The 21,432-nt window shown below is 42.9% G+C and overlaps 1 protein-coding gene across 4 annotated transcripts in view; it reads right to left on the reverse strand.

Moving 5' to 3' along the window:
* Positions 1 to 353: 353 nt before the first annotated feature.
* LOC137135929 (tetratricopeptide repeat protein 28-like) overlaps positions 354 to 21,432 on the reverse strand; it is a 155,679-nt gene continuing 134,600 nt past the window's right edge. For 3 of the 4 annotated variants that reach the window (XM_067520763.1, XM_067520765.1, XM_067520766.1), the window contains 16 exons: positions 17,307 to 17,416; positions 14,254 to 14,383; positions 13,875 to 14,093; positions 11,887 to 12,046; positions 9,736 to 9,876; positions 7,211 to 7,355; positions 6,906 to 7,085; positions 6,172 to 6,719; positions 5,718 to 5,965; positions 5,490 to 5,614; positions 5,151 to 5,382; positions 4,706 to 4,782; positions 4,051 to 4,074; positions 3,108 to 3,237; positions 2,861 to 2,968; positions 354 to 2,711 (listed from right to left, as the gene is read on the reverse strand). In XM_067520763.1, coding sequence (XP_067376864.1) covers positions 1,102 to 2,711; positions 2,861 to 2,968; positions 3,108 to 3,237; positions 4,051 to 4,074; positions 4,706 to 4,782; positions 5,151 to 5,382; positions 5,490 to 5,614; positions 5,718 to 5,965; positions 6,172 to 6,719; positions 6,906 to 7,085; positions 7,211 to 7,355; positions 9,736 to 9,876; positions 11,887 to 12,046; positions 13,875 to 14,093; positions 14,254 to 14,383; positions 17,307 to 17,416 — 4,187 coding nt within the window. In that variant the 3' untranslated portion in view covers positions 354 to 1,101. The remainder of the gene's footprint in view (positions 2,712 to 2,860; positions 2,969 to 3,107; positions 3,238 to 4,050; positions 4,075 to 4,705; positions 4,783 to 5,150; positions 5,383 to 5,489; positions 5,615 to 5,717; positions 5,966 to 6,171; positions 6,720 to 6,905; positions 7,086 to 7,210; positions 7,356 to 9,735; positions 9,877 to 11,886; positions 12,047 to 13,874; positions 14,094 to 14,253; positions 14,384 to 17,306; positions 17,417 to 21,432) is intronic. The other variant, XM_067520764.1, reaches the window with a different exon arrangement.

Consider the following 21,432-nt stretch of genomic DNA (forward strand, 5'->3'; position numbering starts at 1 on the left):
TATATTATCAGTATATTTTCAGTAGTGACCAAAGAGCTTACCCAGTTACTAAGCTTGGTCAGAAACACTGGGTTATCACTTTCCATTTCAGTTATTGATCTTTAGAAGTACATTTATCTCCTTTCCCCCAACAACACAACAAAATGTTATTGCTGTGGTCTATCACTACATGCTGTGTGAATTGTGGAACCCTGTGTTCCCCAGTGGGTGCTTCAAGTCTGTCCTTCGGTTCAATTTGGCACAGGTTTACTTCAAATAGGTTCTAGACAACTCTCACTTAAAATAAAGACAAGAAAGACATATAGTAATATATAGTAGAATATAGTTAGGAATACGATAAAACAAACATGATGTTTTTTTTATTGAAACGGTTTATTGATAAATGACAGATGGTTGTCATGAAATTTTCATGTTTAATCTCAAAAAAATCATGGGCTAAAAAGTCATACATGGTACTTAACATTGAATAGCAAGAGAATCCATGCTTCAGAGCAGACACTCGGTTCACAAAGAAATCAGGCAAAATGCCCTGTTGATTTCGTTAAAAAATATTAAATCTTTTTTCCCCACTCTTTCCATCTTTACATGGTACGTGGTACATGGTTTCTTCACTTTTTAATAATATAAAAATGCTTAATACTGATTGTGAAACACTGGAATTAACTTACAAAACATAATAATAATTATTATAATATTAATAACAATAACAAACAATAATAACAATAACCATTAAATTTAAAAACAAAAAATTCAATGGAGGAAATCAGTCATAGTTGTTGCATCTTGGCCCATATAAACAGAAACGTTTTGGGGAAAAATACCAAATGGCATTAACATCTACCTGACACACAGTTACACACAAACACAGTATCAGGTCGTGGAGTATTTCTCATTGCCATTAACAGTGTTATGGGCACGAAGACAAGAACTCTCTAAAGCATTCATGTGCATCTGCAGGAACACACTCACTGACAAAATACAACAAAATACTTTGCACTGTCAGTCAAACTTGGTGGACCAACTGTGGTCCACCAAAAAGTGCCCTTCTCCTCCAGCACACAGGATAGTACATGATAAAAGTATAGGACCATTTTAAATGTCTCAGCATTTAGAGGAAGGGAAAAATCTTCCAGGCGACAGGAACTTGTATCCATTGCCAGCAGGTAGTCTGATAGAACGAGCACCAGGGCTACTGCTTGTGGAAATAGTTGGTGATGGGGCTACTTTTCTGGGATTAGAGCAGTGGTGTCCATTGGAAGAGTTCTTGCTGCCCCTTTCCAGTGATTGCAGCCCCAGCTCCCGCAGCTCCAGGCTGTCTTGGGTATCATTAGGGGAGCAATGGCGTGGGGAGAGGTTCAGAAGGCTCAGTACATCTCTACTTGCAGTAGCAAGGGGTCCAGTTGCACTGTGGACAGCTTTGACAGGACCTAGATGCTGTTGTTGGGCTGCAGCATTAGCCCAAAAGGTCTTCAGATTGTGGATAGCTTGGACTTTTTCATCAATAACCCCTCTTCTTAACCGGTCCAAATCTGTGGCATCAGTTGATGTAGAGCAAGCAGAGCCTGTAGAGGAGTAGGACAGGGCAGGGGATGGAGCACTACCAGCTGGGGACTGGTGACCAGAACTGGGAGATACGTTACTGGGGGAACGAGAGATGTGACCACTGTATGGGGAGCTTGGGTATTTCAATTTAAACTGTGCATGACTGTCCAGAGTGGGTGATGGATGGCTCCCCTCCTTTTGGGAAGACTCAGAAACTGCAGGACTGTTGTAGCCAGAGCTTATCTTCTGCAGTGAAGAAGAACGTGAGGGAGGTTTAGGTCTTGGGGAAGACTGAGCTCGGCCACTGGCGCTGCTGTTTGGACGACTAAATGCACTAGTTTCAGAAGAGCGGAAGGCGCTGTTCCGAGCTGAGGTGCCTCCAGCTGTTCCACCCTCTGCCCCAGCTCGCTGAAGACTACCTACAGCCCGTAGATGACTCTGAGTCTCCTCCAGAATTTTCTGGGCCAGCTCCTGAGGATCTAGAGGGACAGTTTTTTCTTCCTGAGACTTGACAGTACTGTCTGTCTCAGTACTGGACTGGTCAGATTCACCTGTATCGGAGCTGCTTACTTTACCCACCTTCTGAAATGGTGAATTTGGGCTGGGTACTAGGCATGTTTTGACAGGGGATGTGGGGGTGCTGACACTGCCCCTTGATGATACTGACACAGAGTAGCCACGCCCTGCTCCTTTGCCAGACCCACCAACAACCCCCCTGCCTCCACGGTGGTGGCGCTGACTATGGCCTGGTGGCAGAGGCAGTGAGTCACAGTGACTTCCCAATGGCTCACTACTGATAATAGAGAAACCCTCATATTCCTCCTCATCCCCGCGGGCTCCTGCCACTACAGCAGCTGCCCCGTGAGGAGACGATCGACTACGGGGAACGTGAGGGTGTTTGTGTACAGAGTAGTGTGCTGTGGCCCCACTGCGTTGCCGATGACCAAGGAAGTCACAGTCTGACTTGGAAGCAAAGCTCATGGAGGAGGCTACAGAGCTAAGGCTATAAACAGAGATGGCATCTGATGCCTGATTGTCCAGGCAGTGAGTAGAGAAGGGAAGGCTTGAGTATCCCATGGGCAGGGGGTTGGACACAGACTGAGCTGATGCTAAAGACTCGAGGGAAGATGAGCTGTCCAGGCTCAGGCGCTTGGGCAGTTCTGTGGAGTCTGAAGAAAGAAAGGTAAAATGGTAAGAAAAGGTAAAAATGTGACAGCTGTTAACAGCTGATTAAATACATGTTTCGGATAGTTCCAATGTAGAATCAAGTTCCTGCAATAAAATGCTGATACAAAAATGAGAAAATAAGCATTCTTACCAAACAGCGCCAGCAGAGACTGGAGAGCAAAGTGCAAGGTGCGGCGGTTGGCAAGTTTGCCAGTCTTTAGCACTACTTCTTCTTGGCCTACCTCACATAAGTCAAACCCTGTACAAACACAAAATGATAAAATGCAGCATACATTTATCTATCTGTATGTGAGTCAACAGGGACATGTCGATGCAAGGGGGGTGGATAAACAGAGGACATATGAATAAACAGTTCCCTTAGTCAACAGTTGACTCACCAAGAGCAGCCAGAAATTCATGGCATCCTGGCAGTCTCCATAGCTGCACACTGATGGACACCTGAATGGGAAGGAGGGAGAAATCTTGTTCTTTCTCCCCTGTCTGGAGTTGGACTAGCACCTGGTGGAGCTGAAGCACAGAAGGGAAAAGATAAGAGGACATGATTAGGAATGGTGGTGAACACACAAATAATCTGGAATTTTTACAAGAGATGTAAATACTGATTGAAATTAAAGATTCAAATTTCTTTTCTACCAAGAATTTAAATCAGAGATAAGTTACAGTTAGTTCTAAGTTCTAAGTTACAGTTAGTTATAAGTTGCAGTAGTTCATTGCTCGTAGTTAAAACTAGTTTGCATCTATTTAAATTCCCTAACAAAACACTAAGAGCATCATATTGTGGGCATCATATTGTGGAACTACCTTATGGAGAAAGTATGAATATGTTTCCTGAAATGTATGATTATATGTAATAAGTCAGGGAATCAGAACCCCTTCAGGGAGGCAAAGCAACAAAGCTTCCACTTATGTGAGGGTTTACACGTGCCCTGTAAGCACACGTTCCTGTTTTGTTTGGGGATTACTTGGTTTAGAACAAAAACATCTTTGTCAGTTCATAAAGGAGAAACATGCCTCTTCATGGTTATATGAGGTTTTGTTTTTATATAAAACAATGACCTGCAATAAACCAGTGTGGTAAATCCTTAAATACTCAAAATCCCTGAGATCTGATAACCAGACCAATGGAAAAAAATGAACAAGGGAATACAGTAAATGTTTAATCAGGTACACGGCATGCATTCAAATGCTAAACAGCATGAAAAGATTAAAACAACAAAACTAATATCCATTGCCATGCAGACAGACGAGGAGGACAGAAAGAAAAGATTGCTGGAATAGGGTAGAATGGGAGGAAGTGCAGGTAGGTGAAGGCACACTTACCATTCCCACCATATTTTTAACAGCCTTCAGACCACACGTTAGGTGCAGGAGAGAGAAAAGAGGCTTTTAATTGCATGCAGGCAGGATATTCACAAAGAGAACAAAGTGCACTAGGGTTCAGGTCAACAAGAAAGGAAAAAGCATTTTTTCATATTATAACATGTGGTGCAAGCTTCCATTTATTAGACTGAGCATGTTCCATGTTCTGTGCAATGAGTCCTGTATTTGCGATATGAGCATTCAAACATTGCTAATACACCAGCTAACTGGACAGTCTTTTAGCTTTTAGCATGTGATAACATGCAAAATATAAACAGACTCTTTGCTGCATAAGGAGAATTCTCTGGTGTCTGTTTTTTTGCAAGAGGGCAAGGAATTCGGATAATAGTTGGCTTCCATGCAGCTTTTTAGGGCTAATAAACTACACCTTAAGTTGCTTGTGCGGTAGTGTATAACTAGTCCTCCAAATTATGCAGTGATATATATTTAATACTCTTGCTAATGGTACAAATGTGTACCAGAGAAAGGAGACAAACTGTCTGAACAGTTCCTAATGCTTGGTAATATCTATGGTATTTGTTGTTTGAGCCTATGTCCAATGTTTATCCGTCGTATTAGATTTGAGCAACCTTTGTTTAGAATTGCTGAAGCCTACCCGATTTATGAGTTGCTCTCCTGCCTCTGAAGCTGTGATGAGTTTGCACAAAGCCTGGAGAGCTGGCGGCGGCAGACCTGAGGAATGGATCAAAGGGAGGTTTTTCTCATTTATACACAAGCGCAAGTTCTTTATATACCAAACTAAGTAGCGGCATGACTGGATGTCATATAGAGAGCTAGGATACATTATAAATGCAAACAGAGGAAAAAGCCCCTGATGTGTGTAGTTCTGGGGGTAGCTTCCCAGTGGGTAGTCCCCAGAACTAAGTCCCTAGAGCTGTTTGCTCCGAAATTGCACACAGAAAGGAAACTAGAAAAACAGATAATTTAATGTAAATTTAATTAAAATCAAATCAAAATGTAAAAATCACAAAATTAGCAAAACAAAGAACAGGTTAAGAATCTGATAAAAATGTGATCTGGAGCTTGTCTCAGGTACATACCTAATAGTGATTGTAAAGTGGTGCTACACTGCTGGAGCCTGTCTCCTGGGTCAGCAGTGGGAAAGAAGACAGCTGCAGGGATGCCCGTGCCCACAGAGTCAAGACGGAAGCCCACCGCTGTTAAAAGAGCCTGCCAGCCAGGGACGCCCCCTACCTTGTTTTCAACACTCTGCTGGGATGTATACATAGAGTTACGCTGGCCGTTCTGTATCCTCTGAAGAGACTTTTCCACCTGCATGAGTCATGGCAGTGCAGCATCAGTATTTTGTGTCTCTTTATTTCTTATATTTTGTACTGTAAGTAAACACTGCAAATCTTGTGTGTGTGTCCATATCTCACCAGGTGGAGTAAAACTCTAAGTGCATCACGAGCACGATCTGGATACTGCAGAATTTCTGCCAAAGCTTGGCCAATGAGGGAGGATGGACTGTTAAGCTTCACATCATTACCAATCAGGATGTATCCTGGACAGAAAAATATGCGGGAAAAAAAAGGGGTTCAATTACAAGTTCATCTTTTTGATTACGGAAATGTAAAATTAATACATATATAAATTACATCTCTAACCTGCCCAGTTGGAAGGGTGAGAGTACTGCTTGCTGCTCTGGACAGTTTTCATTGCATCTGCCAGTGCTGCACTAGCCTTTGTACCATTAAGCAGAGCAGTGTAGAAGGCATGGACAAAAACCTTGGAGGCAGCGACAGGGACTGGCCATAAGGACACGAGAACACACTGAGCCCCAGCAGCCAGGAAAGCCCTGGTCAATCCCACAACACCGTCTGCTGTAACCTTGCTGCTGGACTCCTGGTATGATCTGTAGACACAATGACGCATGAATTACTTATATACCTTCTATATATAATAGGTTTCATATGTGTAAATCAATACTGAATTCATATCAATCATATTATTAATTTAATCTAATTTGGAGTTTTAAAATAATATATCAGGACTAAAAATATCAGGACTATAGTTGACATCATCACCTGACAATCATTTACATTTGTTCAGTCCACCTACCCCAGCACCACTAGCTTGACAGGCAACCTCAGGTCCAGTATATCTGCAGCTGTAAGCAGGAACTCCTGGAGGGGCGGACTGTCACAGATGCTCTCTACATCACTGCTGTCATCCTGCATTTGGAGAGACTCTGGGATGGTGTAACCACCGGAGGCAATGGAGCCCTTCCTGCCTCGACCACTGCTGCCTCTCCTCCCCCCTGCACCTCTACCCACTGTTCCCACCCCCACACTGCCACTTGCCCCACCAGGCACACCCTCTGGGTTTGGGGTGAGCACCAGAGCTGCCAGTTTCCAGGAAATGTGGGTGGCAAAGTGGGCACACTCAGCTTGTGTGAGGGCACTCATCACCCTCTCTTTGGTGGCTGAGGAGCCTGCCAGAGGTTGGCATCCTAGCAGCTCAGCCACCATTAGAGCCTCCTCCTCTGCAGAGGGCATTGGTCCCCACAGCCAACGGTCCATCACAGGTGAAGGCAGTCGAGGGTTCCCCACCACTGCTGCCATTGAGACGCCGCCACAAGGAGATGGTCCCAGGCGGCGAGAGTGGGCCTAAAAGCATAGAAACAAGGGTTACATTTAACAGGTCTACAATAAAAGTGTATCCTTTAAGGAATTTCTTAAAGATAACCTAAATGATCTTATAGAATTTGTGGTCATAAACATCCTCACAAATTTGATAGGAGTTTCAATAAGAGTATGTCAATATTTGTTAGTGATCTGAATGGGAGGGTTAACCTTTACACTAGCTCCAAGGCCATGGATTGAAGGAACGGCGATAAGGCTAAAACGCTCATACAGGTATTCATTTGAAGAGCTTCCTTTCAGCAGGGCAAAGGGAATGAGGTACAGTTCTCCCTCTAGCACCATCACTAGTTGTCTGTGTCTGCCAACAGGCCCACTGGAGTGCATCAAGCCCTGTGATGCAAAGGGATTAGTATGAAAATAGAAACATAAACAGTAACATTGCACACGTTTTTTTTTCACTTTGCATTTTCCTATTATGGTCTTCTTTCTACCACACCCAGAGAGATACTACTCACCCCCTCCATGGGTGCAATGAGCAAATCATAAAGTGCCCGGAGCGGAGGCTTGCTGAGGTTGCTAGAGCGATGGGGCAGGGAAGAGTTACCATCTTTGGCAGGTGACATGGTGTTACTGAACAGGCTGGTCATACTCTGGCAGCTCCTGTACAAACATAAAACAAATCAATGCTATACCGTGTGTTTATTTTGTACATTATAGTTTTGTGCACGTGACCCATGACAGGTTTAGGCATGCAGTAAATGTATTTACACTAAAAGATCTACTGATATTTATGAGATCATATTAAGTAGCCTGAGTTTTAAACAATGTCACTATTTGTGCCAGGGTTTTACCATTTGACATTTTAATATGTGTTGCACAACACCACCAATATTGTTTTAAACTACAAAAGTAAAAATAAAGGCAGCCTAAAACCATAAAATCAGTACATGTTCAGCTGTGGCTGCCACTTTTCCCCAATAATCCCAGCTATGTAGAAATCCTGCTTGTAAATAACCATGTTGTACATCAAATTTAAGTAAACATCAAACTATCCTGCTGTTTATGATCATTTTTGCAGATGTGCTAGGAATGTGGCTGACGAGGTCCATGTCTAACGTGCTGCACAGTGTTGCATCAGATATGGCTCTAGGAAGACACAGACTCAGACAGGGTAGCTTCTGTGGGTTTGTGTGTCCTCATAATACAGAGGTACAGAGTTAGATAAACTGATTCCACACTCAGTCCTAGAGGTTCATCTTTCTTTTTCTGATGTGCTCACTTTCACGTTACAGTTAGTACAAGTCACATGACGCCAGGTCAAACTGTATCTCTATTGTGATTAGCAGCAGCCCCTCTGTAAACACACATGCGTATAACATGACCAGGCCATACCACAGAGAGTCTAACATTATAAAGCTTCACTAGATGGCAGTATTGTACTGTGATGGTCTAGCTCTTCCAGATATGTGAGACAGTGTAAAACGTGATCGGCTTGCCACAGGATCACCACAGGAGAAAGAAGAGAGGCCATCTCATCTTTACTGGGGCCTGCTCTACGTTCTGTAAGATCAAAACTCAGGTGATGAAATATGAGATTGTGAGTGTCTTCACTGCACTGTTGATGCCTATGTCTCAAACAAACCAAAAGGCAAAGTGTTTGAGGTATTTCTACTCTGTGGTGGGATTGACAGCTCTGCTTTGAAATACAGACACACACAATATTCTGTGAACAGTAAGAACAGTGGCTGTGGAGTTAGAAGCCTTTTGGTGCTGTAGGCACACAGGACAAGGCTTTATGGTTGCACTTGACACTGCTCTCCATCTGTTCCAGCAAGACAGAGTTTCTTCCGGGCTCCAGCCAACAGACAGCTATCCTGCCCTTTCAGTAGCCCCAGGCCACTGGCTCTCCTCCAGCCTCCCAACACTCTGTCTCTCTCCCAGGACTTGGCATGAGCCTCCTTGGGAAAGCAAACAATCGTTTGTTAGCCTGACAGGAAAAATGAGAGAGGAGGCAAAGTGTAAGCCAGGAGAAGGTAAGTGTCAAGTGTAAAGGGAAAAAGACTAAAGAGCACTGAGGCTGAAGGTGACGACTGCATTCAGTTTCTGCCTAGCTTGGTGTACACTTGGAAAGAGTGCTTTAAGTGGAATCTGAGCGGTGATGCAAAAGTAGATGAGTTAGCCCCTTACGTGCTTACACTTTTTATACTGACCTAAATTTTAGCCAGGAAAAGCACATACATGTATGTTATCTGACATCGAATTCAGAGACTTGAAATGGGGGACAATGGGGTTTTCTTACTTTCCTCGTGCTTTGGCATTGTGATAGACCATCGGCTCCTAAGCATGAGGAGCTTTATAATTCAGAGTTTTCTGAGGCCCACAAGAATGAGCGGATTATTACCGGCAGCCCATTAAAGGGGCTTAATGAGCACCGAGACTCAATTAAAGATGGAATTACCCTCTCATCAAAGAGCAGTTCAACTGTGGACGAGGACACGGAAATATGACCCAGACACACACACACACACACACACACACACACACACACACACACACAGAGCTATTGGTATACATTACCAATCAGCACAATGTAAATGAATACTTTGCAACGTGTCGTTAAATAATACTCGGAACAAGCCACTGGCAGACGCAGTAAGATCTGCACAGCCATAAATCTGCACAGACGGAGCGAACATCTTAAAACCACGTCAGTCTCAGTGTCTGTGTCTGGCAGACTGACGCACCCAGACACATATACATGCACATGGCCCCATCAGAGCAGGCATTTGATAAGGGCTTTAGCAGCTTGGCTCTACTCAGTCTATTTAATAAGGAGGACTCACATACTGCCTCTGCGCTGGCTAAACAATGGACGAAAGACTACTTTCACAGATGAGCCACAATACCCATGAATCTCCTTACCCAAACAGATATTTTTAATCTTATTTTTATTCTTGAAAAAGTGGTTTTGGGTTGTTGATTAAGGCTGTCACTCGTTGAAAGTGTAGGAATGTCCATGTGATTTGCATCAATCTCCTACCTGTTGAATAGGTTGTTTCTGGACACCATGCGTAGGAAGCCTGTTGGATCAGTGACTGAGTTAAGCTTGTTGTTGAGCTCCTCAAATTGTTGGTCCAACAAATCTCCTGCCTCACTCTCTGTCTCACTGCTCGAACATCCTCTGAAAGAGAGAGGGAGAGAGAGAGGGATGGAGTGAGCTGCTGAAATGTTGGCAAGAAAAAGGCACTTCTGCAAAGTAGACAATACACAGCCTTATATTGTTTCTCCACAGATAAAACCAACTACACACCCTTGATCTTCTCAAAATACACACTGTTCAACCCACATACTTGGCCTAATTTTCCAGACTTGGTCCAACACCCTGATCGTAAGCAGAATTAAATCCCTTCATTATAATGCTGGTGATGCTGATCCAGTCAGTGGGGAGTCATCCACCCCCACCCAACAATCACTACCTCGGCACAACTCTCCCCTATCTCCCCCTTCATACTTAAACCTCTCCTCTGATGTGCCCATATCATGTAACTCTTGTGTCAACTTCTTGCTCCCACAGTAGCTGAGTGTGAACTTGCACCATGCAATCCCTCCCAGTATGTACATCCCAAGATCTTTTTAAAAATTGATAGTACATACAATCCACATGTTAAAACATAGACTCAGCCTCTCCCTTCTTGCATATCCATACTGTACGCTTCTCCCATTCTACTCCAGCCCATTCATTTTGTCTCTCCATCCATTTAAGAATGCTGCCTTCCTTTTCTCTTCACTGTGGAGAATGAATGGGCTGGTAAGTGGTGCCATATTGTGCCCATCCAGGCGCAATGGTGTGTGTGGAACTTCCCATTGGAGTAATAAATGAGCTGGTAATGGGGCAGGAGGGCCAGGCTGTGAGGGTGGCAGAGCCTGGCACTGGGCAGACCAGCTGGGCACTATGGATCAAACACAAACTAGAGAAACAAGGCTAATGTCAAACATGGTGAAAACCCATGGATGTCAATGGGGTATTATTACTGCCCATATATCTTGGCACATCTTCCAACTCCTCCTGCAGACTCCCTCTGGCTACATTTCCTGTTGTCTGTTAGGTCTTTATTCACAATGCCCAGCTTCCATTACTTTTACTCCACTGATTTCATCACCTCAAAACAACCTTTTGTCCCATCTTACACTCTCATTTTCTCCCTTTACTTGTCGTCAGGTCCGCTATTTGTTAGGTAGGTTCAACATTCTGGCTATCCAAAGAACCATTATTCCGTCTCATTTATTTCCACTAGGGAGAGAGCGGGGTACTTTAGGCAGGTAGTTGAGGCCTGTCATCGCAGGGTGCAATGGGGCAGAATAACACTCTTTTACACACACACACATAAAGAAATGGTAAAGTAACCCTTCTTCTGCTGACTCTGGGGAAAATGTTTCAAGCTTAGTTTAACTTTTCTTTTTTGGTAGCTGAATGGTTACACATGCCACATAACCGCAACATCCCTGGTTCGAGTCACGATGGGGCCTTTGTTACACGTCATACCCTGCCAGTATCTTTGCACTGAATTATCAAATATATAGGCCTAAAAGTAGTCTTAAGAGAAGGACTTTCCAAAGAGAGCTTAAACTGTTGTCTGCTGCTCCCATTCCTCAAAGTTTCTATCAATAAAGTTTATGTGGGTGCGTTTTTTTCCTTGGCAGCTATCCCTGCTCAGTAAAATAACAGTAAAGTACAGGTTTAGTGCAGACATAATGGCTATGAGGTTTAAAATTCAGCGATAGAAGCAAAATGGAAATTGTAAATCAGTATGACGTAGATTACCAATAAACATGAATGAATGTCTGGTGTTTCTTTTGTATTTTAGAAGTAAATTGATGTTTTATTATAAAAGGGAGTTTCCCAAATTTTATGTCATAATGGAGGCAATGACGATTTTTGCATGCAAAGATAAGAGCATTTTACTTGAGCTCATACCACGTTGCTATTTTTGTCAGTCCAAAAATATTGAAAATGGTAAATAATGTCGTCTGACAGTACAGTACTGTGTTGACATCTTTCATATGCTATAACATGTTCTTCATTCATTGTTTACTAGAGAAAGAAGAAAGAAGTTATACGCTTTTGAGTTGTTGTTAAATGAGTATATTAAAACAGATTTTCCATTTCATTATGCAGCTATGAACATCTCACCTGCTGTAATAAGATTCAACCCCCAGAGCTTCACGGGCACTGGCAATGTGCTGCTCCAAGGAGGATCCGCTGACCACTCCACTGCCGCTTACTTCCTGAAAGTCTGACCCTCCTTCTGATACACCCTCACCCAGATACACCTCATGAAACTTCAGGATGCCTGTGGATAGGGAAGACTAATATGACTGGCTGCTTTCTAATATTCATGAATTGAAATGAAAGTTCAAACAAAAAACAAACAAACAAAAAAATATATATATATAGAACCACTTCCCATGCCTCTTTATCTAATACGTTTGTATTACTTGTTCAAGACAGAGAAAACATTGGTTCATTGAGACTGAGGCCATGTACAGCAGTGCATCTGTGGAGCAAAATGAATAAAACAAATAATGTTCAATAAAAGATAAGAGTAGGCTGCCTGTGCCATCTGCTGCCTGCCATGAGAGTGCTGCAGAGTTTCAAGCAGGAACATCACAGCGGGGGTGGGAAAGAGCAAACTGGGAGATGGAGATTATGTGTTGAGATTAAGTGTTGTGTAGATGTGCTTGTGTGTATGTTTTGTATTAAATGCATATGAATGGGCTGTACATGTTATTAGCATCTATAGAAATGTGTGTGGGTGCACATCCAGGTCTATATAAATGTCAGACCTAATTAGAGCTTTAGTATCCCTTTTTTCTGACTGCAGACTCTTTAGAGCAGGCCATGTTTGCGTGCCAGCTGGATGCCAGGGTATGCCAGGAAGTGACAGACAGGCGATTAGTGAGCAAGTGGCTCCCTCTTAGCCTGGGGCAATATTCGCCGCTTTGAAGATCTCCACTGGTCCCTGTAGTGTGCCGCCCCTCCGTATGACTAGTACTGGGGGTTTAAGTTCATCTGGTTGCCTGGGAGCTGGATTTGATCAAATGTTCAGGCCTGGTGGCATGGGACATGGGTCACAGCTCTCATTTCCTCTCTTTACAGCACAGAGTGGAAGAAAGCCAAAGAACAGTGCAGCAGCTACAGGAGTCATTTGACGTGCAATATAGTTCATTCATAGATTGGCCTGTTTTCTTTTTGAAAGTGGAATTGAAAGTCACATAAATAAATCTGCCTGTGTTGCAATACAGGTACAGCAATACAGAAAGAAAAATAGAGCAAAGAACTAAAAACTCATGAAAAGGGACAGAGAAATTATGTTTTGACCTAGTGTAACAGCAAAGTGTTTTCCTGTTGGCATGTGTGAATATGTTGCTGGTGTTGTTTGGCTGTGTCACTATCAATTAGACTGGTTCATTGGCTGATGCCTTCGGGGGTGAGAAGTGTGGCGGGGGGCAAATCCGAACACCAAGTGGCAGGTGGCACTGCCACTTGGTGTTACCACTGGCCTTCTTACCCCTCCAGCTAAAAATAAGCTTTTGCCTCTAGGTCTTTGATCCACTTTGATTTGAACAAGCAAGAGTATGTGTTTATTTGTCTGTTTCCACTTGTGCAGCTGTTACAGCTTTCAACAATTTGGAAGAAACCTGCTTTAGTAAAAGGCGGACAAGATTTTAGTTATGTCCGCATATTTATCCCTTAGATTTTCTACAAATTTTTTAGTTTTATCATTCTATCAACTACATCACATTTTGTTGCCATGCCACATTTTATATTTAAAATCTATGTTTAATTTAAATGACTGTTTACATGCTATATGCACGTCTACTGCACGTCTACATTGTTGACAAGAAACAGATATTGAAGAGGCCTGTTGAGGTCTATGTTAAGGACTGGGGAAATTTCAAGTTGGTTCAGTAGTTAAGAGCCACAGTGGCATATGGCTAACTGGAAAATTCTATCTTGCCTGAGTTGATTTCAAAATATGAACCTTATCCAAATTTGATTGTTCAAGCACATATGGCTGAAAAGAATAACAAGATAACAGACAGACAAGATAGGATTTCAGCACTTCAATAAAACAATTTACAAATGTGCAATAGATGACACTGAGAGTCCATTCATACCTGAGCCTGGAGCCAGCAACCAGCTGTACAGGTAACCCGCAGCCATGGAGAAATAAAGCACCAAGGCCCTCTGGCTGTTGACAGTGTCCAAAATGTGCTCCACTGTTACTGGGGTGTAGGGGTCTGAGTCCTGCTGGCCTGTCTGTCTCTCCACCAAGAGGTCAGCAAAGGCTCGTGTACGCCCTCGCTCTGCCACGGCCAGGGCCTCATCATGGTGGCCTGTGGTGTTTAGAGGTCAATGCTGATTCAAGTGTACATTCTAAAACCTAATATTTTAGAATTTACATTTACTTACATACAAAAACAAAAGGAAAAACAAACTGTAAGCTAAAAACATGAAGTAGTGAAGATACAGTCTGAGAAATATAGATGGGCATACCTAGACTGACAAGGACCCTTTGTAGTGCCTGGTAGCAGGAGGTTTGCAAATCAAACAGGGAAAGTTTGTAGTCTGTGCTGTGCTGGGCTTCATGGCGGATGGTCTCAAATAGTGCAGATGCCCGGTATAGCTGTGGAAACGCAATGGCAGTCAGATATTTACAGATGTCAAGGGCTTGTTCTTTTACACAGTAAAATTAAATCATGTGACATTCATTCAGTTCTTCTTATAGTTGATCAACGGGGGGCCGATCTAACAGGGCAGTGAATGGCATGACACTGGCACTCTGACATCACTGTTAATTGTGGTAAATCATGCTAAAAATGTAATCAGTCATGATACTGTAAGAAGGTCATTTTGGATAAAAATGTCCGCTTACTGCTACATGCATGACTGAAGATGGAGAATACTTTTGCCACTAGATGGTAGCATCCCACCTCACTGGTCATCATTGATCAAGCTTACTGCCTTCTAATTCTGTTTCTCTCTCAAATGAGGAAAAGTACTGTAATGTAGGCTGACAAATCACCATCAAACACAAATAAACCTCTCCTCTGTTCTCATTTGCCTGGAATGGGGAAAGGGCAATGAGTAGCTAAACCATTACCTGGGCATCTTGGAAGGACAGCATCCAAGGAAATAAATGCTTTGTGAACTCAATAGGTCTGTCTGTTATTGAATCTTTCTATTCAGTGCCAGACATTGGATTGAAAGAAGGGGAGAGACAATGGAGAGGTGGGGCAGCAGGCAGTGTTGCATGTTGGCCAAGTGGAGCCGGCCAGGAGTGCTGATTCATGTGTGCCTTTATCGATTTCCTATTTCTCTGCCTATGGCAGCTCGGTAGGATGACTGGGACTGCTATAGAGCCACTCTCCAGGAGCCCAGGGGCCAGCGGAGAGGCTGCTCACACGATTGACCATAGTTCATAAAAGACAAAGAACTGAACAGGAGAAAAGGTTTCTGGTATGGAGGAAAACCTGTGCACTGTGGCTCTGGTAAGAGAACGAAAGAGACAAAGAGTCTGTGCATATCTTATGAGTGCACATATATGCATACGCTGTAGCTCGCCTGGCATATCCCAAGGTCATGAAGGAAAAGTGTGTCAGAGGGAGTGGAGGGGGAGCCTGGAGATCAGCAGAGAATCAGGAGCTCTACTGCATTAGTTGTAGTCGACGGAGCTGCTGGTCTCAGGCTGATTTTGCTGATAGGGCTGTGGGCTGATTGCCACACTACTAGTTCAATCTGTTAGTCTTGCCGACATCCTTTTAAGAGTGAAACAAATTTTTCACAACGCCTTTCTTCTAGAGTGACCCCTCCTGACACAGAGGAAAGGGGAACAATCCCAAATCTGCTCGGACTTGCTCGGAAGCGGTACATGTAAAAGCTGCTATATCCTTTGGCTGCTCAGTATTCAGATTGCACTCCCATGTTTTACCATCACTGACACCAACGTAGCTTTTATCTGACATGTTAAGTGAATGTCAGTGTCACACTGTATCGGGGAAATGAGTGTAGCTTGATACACATATACCTCTAATGATTTTCGTAAAATACCCTCTGTGGGGAACTCTCATCCTCCGTGACCGATATTATCAGAGGTGTAAAAAAAAAGATTAATCTATGCCAGTAAACATGAATTTATTGATCAATGTTCTTCTTAGATATGAATGTGAGAGCTTCTCAGGGGGAGCATGAGCCGTTGATAAAGCTGATTATAATCAGGACACGTCACTCTCTGTCTCACGGTGAGCACAGGAATCACAGCTACGGTGTTCGAATACAACTGGGTTTAAATAAAATAAGAATGAGAAAGATGAGATCAACCACTCTCATTCCACGCCTATGGATAACTTAAGAATTTCAATACAAGCCTTTATGAACCAGGGGAGAAAAGTGGGTCAGGGTATTTACCAAGGTCATCCTTAGGAACAGGCCAACTTATGAATAACCATTTGATCTATACTCTGAGAACAAGAGTGTCTTACTCACTGCTGTGGTAAATGTGGGAAAATCACTGGGTGACTGTAAGTGATCAAGAAACAAGGACAACAATCTTAACATGCACTACTACACTAATATCTTATGGTCAAGCATTAAACTTGACCATAAGAAAGATGCAGTGGAAAATATGCTACATTTGCTTGCTAGAATAATATTTTGCTTTCATTGAACACAAATACCTCAGTATGACTCATGAGCCTCTGCTGTAGTCACCACCTTTTTGAGTTTTTCTTTCCCAGCTCTTGTTACACATAATTGCAAACAGACAAAGTAGGTTTTTTTTTTTTATATAAATATCATGCAGGACAGAAAAACAAAGTTATGTGCGTCACATAGATGTATGTAGTGTGTGTATCATAACAGAAATATTTTGGACTGGATTTAGAAAATGAAAGCAGCTGAATAACATCCCCAAAGACACTTGTGACAGCAACTGGATTTGGCTGATGGTTCACAGACTTGTATGTGGATACACAAGCAAAGAAAAAACTATCAACTCTTGAGCTGTGGTGTGTGGACAGAATGTAAAGAGAGATGTTAAGAGGATATTCCATGCTTGCCAGGTGGGCAGTGGGCTGAAGAGCAATGAATGTGTGTGTTATGCAGAGGCTTGAGACTCCTGAGACCATGCACACAGATATAAAAACCCTTCCGTAATCTGTCACCTGTCTGCTGAGATGACAGCATTTACTAGCTCAACAGACTTCCCAGCATATTGCCAGCAGCTGTGCTCAAGCTCTATAGCCACCTCTCCTGTTTCTTCTGCTGTTGTTCTCTCACTTTCAACATACGGGCATTAGAATAGCTTACATTCCACACTCCATGCCTTTGGGCATCTACTTCCTCCTTTCATTTCTAATCTTTCCTGACCAACAGATGTGGGTGCTTATTAGAGGTCAGTTTTAACTACAAGAGGTGGATTTTCTGGAATGGGTCCAGATCAAGGAGAAAAGGAGGAAGGGAGAGAGGACAGGGGAGGCGAGGAGAAAAGAGGAGGCTAGAAACGAGTCAAGGTGAGACGAGGCAACTGTAAGGAAAAGGAGAAACTTTACCTGATGTTGGGCCTCCTCCAGATTCCCACTGGCCCACAGAGACAGGCCCAGACGATGGCGGATCTTCGCCTCATCTTCACGCCGAGCCAGCTGCTCTGCGAGCCGCAGGCCTGTCAGACGGGGAGGAAATGGGAGCAGATGAGAGAGAAGAGAGAGAGAGGGGAGTAAAAATTATTCAGAGCAGACAGACTCTTAGGTTTCTTTCAGAGTAACAGATGTAAGCGTAGCATGGTACTGATGTTCTGACAGCAAACAGGTTTGGATATTTGGCCTCAGTTGTAGGATAGTGCTCACACTGGGACTAAAACACACACTCACACACTTCTGCCATGCCACGGAGGGAGGCTGTTACAGCACTAATCAGACTGCATAGTAATCAATGCAAGGGATCGACTGGCTGAGCAAACACAAACACACGCTAAATGCTTGCATAAAGGACCCACACAATATCATGAAGATGTGTACAAATATTTGCAAACACATTCATGTGCTAATAATAGACTGAAGGCAAACTCACAGAACAAAGTCTACATTGTGATATTTTGTCTGAGAGACTTTCGGAGTTGTTTGGGAACCAGGGGAGGTTTGACTGTGCACGCACGCATGTGCGTGTGTATGTAAGTGTGCGTTCAGCAAGTGTGCCAGTGTCAGATCACCTGGTTCGCATGCAGTTAGTTTTTCACTTCCAATCCCTCAAGCAGCGAGGCGTATGTCACATCTTTGCATGTGTCCTCCGTCTGCCTGGCAAGCACTTCTGCCCAATTACTGAGATGAAAATGCTGCTCCACAGAGGACAAAAAAAACAAAAACACTACAGCTGCTGGGCCACATATCACCCATAAGGTGCTAAAAGCATAGCAAACAGTCTGCACTGTGCAATAGGCTAGAGCTCATATGCAGTCTTACTTCACATGAGCTCTGTGTTTGCAAATCTATTTTCTCCACTCGCTTGTGTGATGGAGGGGTCTAAACATGCTTTTGGTGAAAGAGAGAAGAAAATGGGCTGAGCCACCCTCGTCCTAGACTGCTTTTCTCTGCATTCCTGGAAAACATTCTGTGGCTGGACCAGATAAGCCAAGAACAGAGAGTGTGACCCGAGACAGCCGGCCTGTTCTGCAAGACCCAGCACACCATAGACTGTGTGGCTCCTCCATGGCTACACTAGCCGGCAGCCTTTGAAGCCTTTGCAACAGTCTCCCCTCTTTCCTTATCTTTCCACGTGCCATTCCCTCTGTCTGCATGCCTGCCCTGTACTATCTGCTGTGCTTCTCTCTCCCACCACCTCTCATATTCATTTTCTCATTTCTGTGCCTGTGTCTCCGGCCCCCCTCTGCTCTCTCTACCTGTTTCATCTTGACTGTGGTGGCAGCGCTTGCGGGGACTCGGCACTGCTTAGGGCTCATTAGGTGCTGGAGCAAGAGAGAGGAAACAGATCTAAATTATCCTTTTCATTCTCTGACAGCCTCACCCCTCACTCATCTCAACTTCAACTCTGAGCCTTTCATCTGCACGCTCACATGCACACACGTGCACGCACCCACCCACCCACACACACACACACACACACACACACATAGACACACACAGTAAAACCTTTTTCTGAGCCGCTCTGTGCTAGTTCTTTATGATCAAGCCTGAATGTCAACCAACTCTATGTTTTCTTTATTCTCCAGTTGACAGTGAAATAATGCATGTGAATTATGACTCATGCTGATCGCTGTCTCTCCTCCTTGCTCGCCTGCCATCCTCTTTCTTTCTCTCCATTCCTCCTTCTCTCCCCAACTCTTTCATTCCCTCTGTTCTGTTCTGTATCATTCATTGTCTGTCACTGTCACTGTGCGTGCCTTTGGTGCACCCTGCAGGCACAGTCATGTAACAGTGGCTGACATGAGGATGTGGCCGTGGCTGGCTGCACCCTGAAGAGCAACTAGAGAACACTTTAAAGGCTGCTTGACAGCTGGGTGAGAGATTCTCTGCAGCTCCTGAGGCCCATGCACCTCTGCCTTCAGACACAAGCTTGGCGTGCAGACACATACACATGCGCTGGAAGAAAATCTTATGCACTTTAGAAGGGCAAATGCACTGGTTTGAACACACACATGACACTGCAGCCTTTGATCATGACCACATGTGGAAATGAACAGTGTCATGTCATGTCAAATGTACTAGAAACTATTTTGGGGAAAAAACACATTTGGACACACTTCCATAATACAGACCCCCTGCTTTGTTTTTTTGACTATGATAAAACCTACGTATCTATCTTGTATATGAAAGCGTCTTCCACAGACATCTGCTATATAGTAAAAGTTATTGTAGTAGGAGATGTGTAATATCGTAGAACCCAATTTAAATTTAAATGATGTGTATTGGTGCTAAGATAGTACTGACATGTGCATTATGTTGGGATCTAAAACATTTGTATTTGTGAAAACTTGCTTAATAATTTATGATATAATGGAAAGCTAAGCAAATTTTCTTAAGTTTTCAAATATTAATAAAACAACTGACCTGATATCAATAGTTTTGGTTGTTTTAACAGATTAAGATGAAGAGAAATAAAATAACCACACAAATCTGAAAGAGCTCATGCAGTAGCACACCATATCCTGTCCGACTCCTAATTCCCTGTTAACAGCAACCAACATTAAGGAAAGGCTCAGATATTGTACACTAAAATACACATTACCTAACTGCACAAAATCTTGTATGTGTGCTCTCGTGTTTGCATTAACTCCATGAGTCTCTAGGAGTCTGTGGCAGGGATGAGACTTTATCTTCCAAAGATATTCCCTGATTTGGTGTTTTGATGTTAGTAGTGAGGCGCATTGATTGGATGTTAGTCTTACCCAGGTGTTCACCTGGGTTCAAATGCGTATGCAAAAGGTGTATGCAAAAGCCATAGCATATGATTTACAACATTTTCAGTATTGCTGTCCTGTTTCTTAAATTTGTCTCCATGGAAACATGCAAAGGCCACACTGAATGTTTATAAACAATAATGTACTAAACTAAAGATGCTTCTATGTGTTATCTTTATCAATAAGATTTGATTAAGATCCCTTTTTGACAGACTTCATACAAGCTTATGTATATTCTATAGAATATATATACACACACACACACACACATATATATATATATATATATATATATATATATATATATATATATATATATATATATATATAAAATAATGTACTGTAAAATCTGTATGAACTGCTGCAAACATGTCCATATAAAATGATGTCAAGTAAATTATACATTTAGCACAGTATAAGACTCGACTGGATTTTCTCCATATGGATATATGTAACCTCTTTATTACTCATTCGCATACTAACAAAACTGCCTTTAAAGGTTAATAGTGTTATTCCATTAGTTGTTCCATAAACCAAGCATGGAGAAACTGTAATGCCTTCATTAAGCATTACAATGATGGCATTGATTTAATGACACTATTGTGTTAATCACTGAAAGGTGCATCTTGGTGTTAAATGGATCTTTTTTTAAAACGGAAACAACCCTTTGCAATGTCTTTTGATGTAAAATTACAGTAAGGCAACATCGGAAGCTGGGTGAGGACTTGGAGGTTAGGCAGACATTATTTTTGTCAATTCCATGTGTCTTCCACTGTGGCTGTATCATTCTGTATTACTGTGAATAACCACCAGACACACACAAACACACACAAGCACGCACACACAGTATATAAATACATGCACACTGAGTTGGAGGTCACATGTCAACAGTATCCGCACTAGTTTGCCTGCCTTTCTATCCTTCTTCCAATTAATCTTTTTCAGGAAACAAAAACAAAAAACAAGCAGTGCAGCATGAAGAATTAAAAAAAGCCCACAAAACTAGCAGTAGGAGAAGAAGAGAGAGAAAAAAAAATTGAAAACTAAAGGGAAAAAACCTTGCCAACTTTTCGGTCTGGGTAGGTTGGCCAGAAATAATTGGCTGTCAAGGATAGTGAAGGCACTGTTCTTTTTCACAGCCAGACTGAGGAACAATGCAAGGACAGTGCAGGGGACAAGAGGAGGACAGGGTGGAGACCGAATAGACTGTCGCCTTTGTTTCCATTAAAGCTCAACAAGCAGGCATGTAGAAGGTGTACGGGTCA

This window comes from Channa argus, chromosome 11, assembly GCF_033026475.1.
Source record: "Channa argus isolate prfri chromosome 11, Channa argus male v1.0, whole genome shotgun sequence".
NCBI lineage: Eukaryota > Metazoa > Chordata > Actinopteri > Anabantiformes > Channidae > Channa > Channa argus.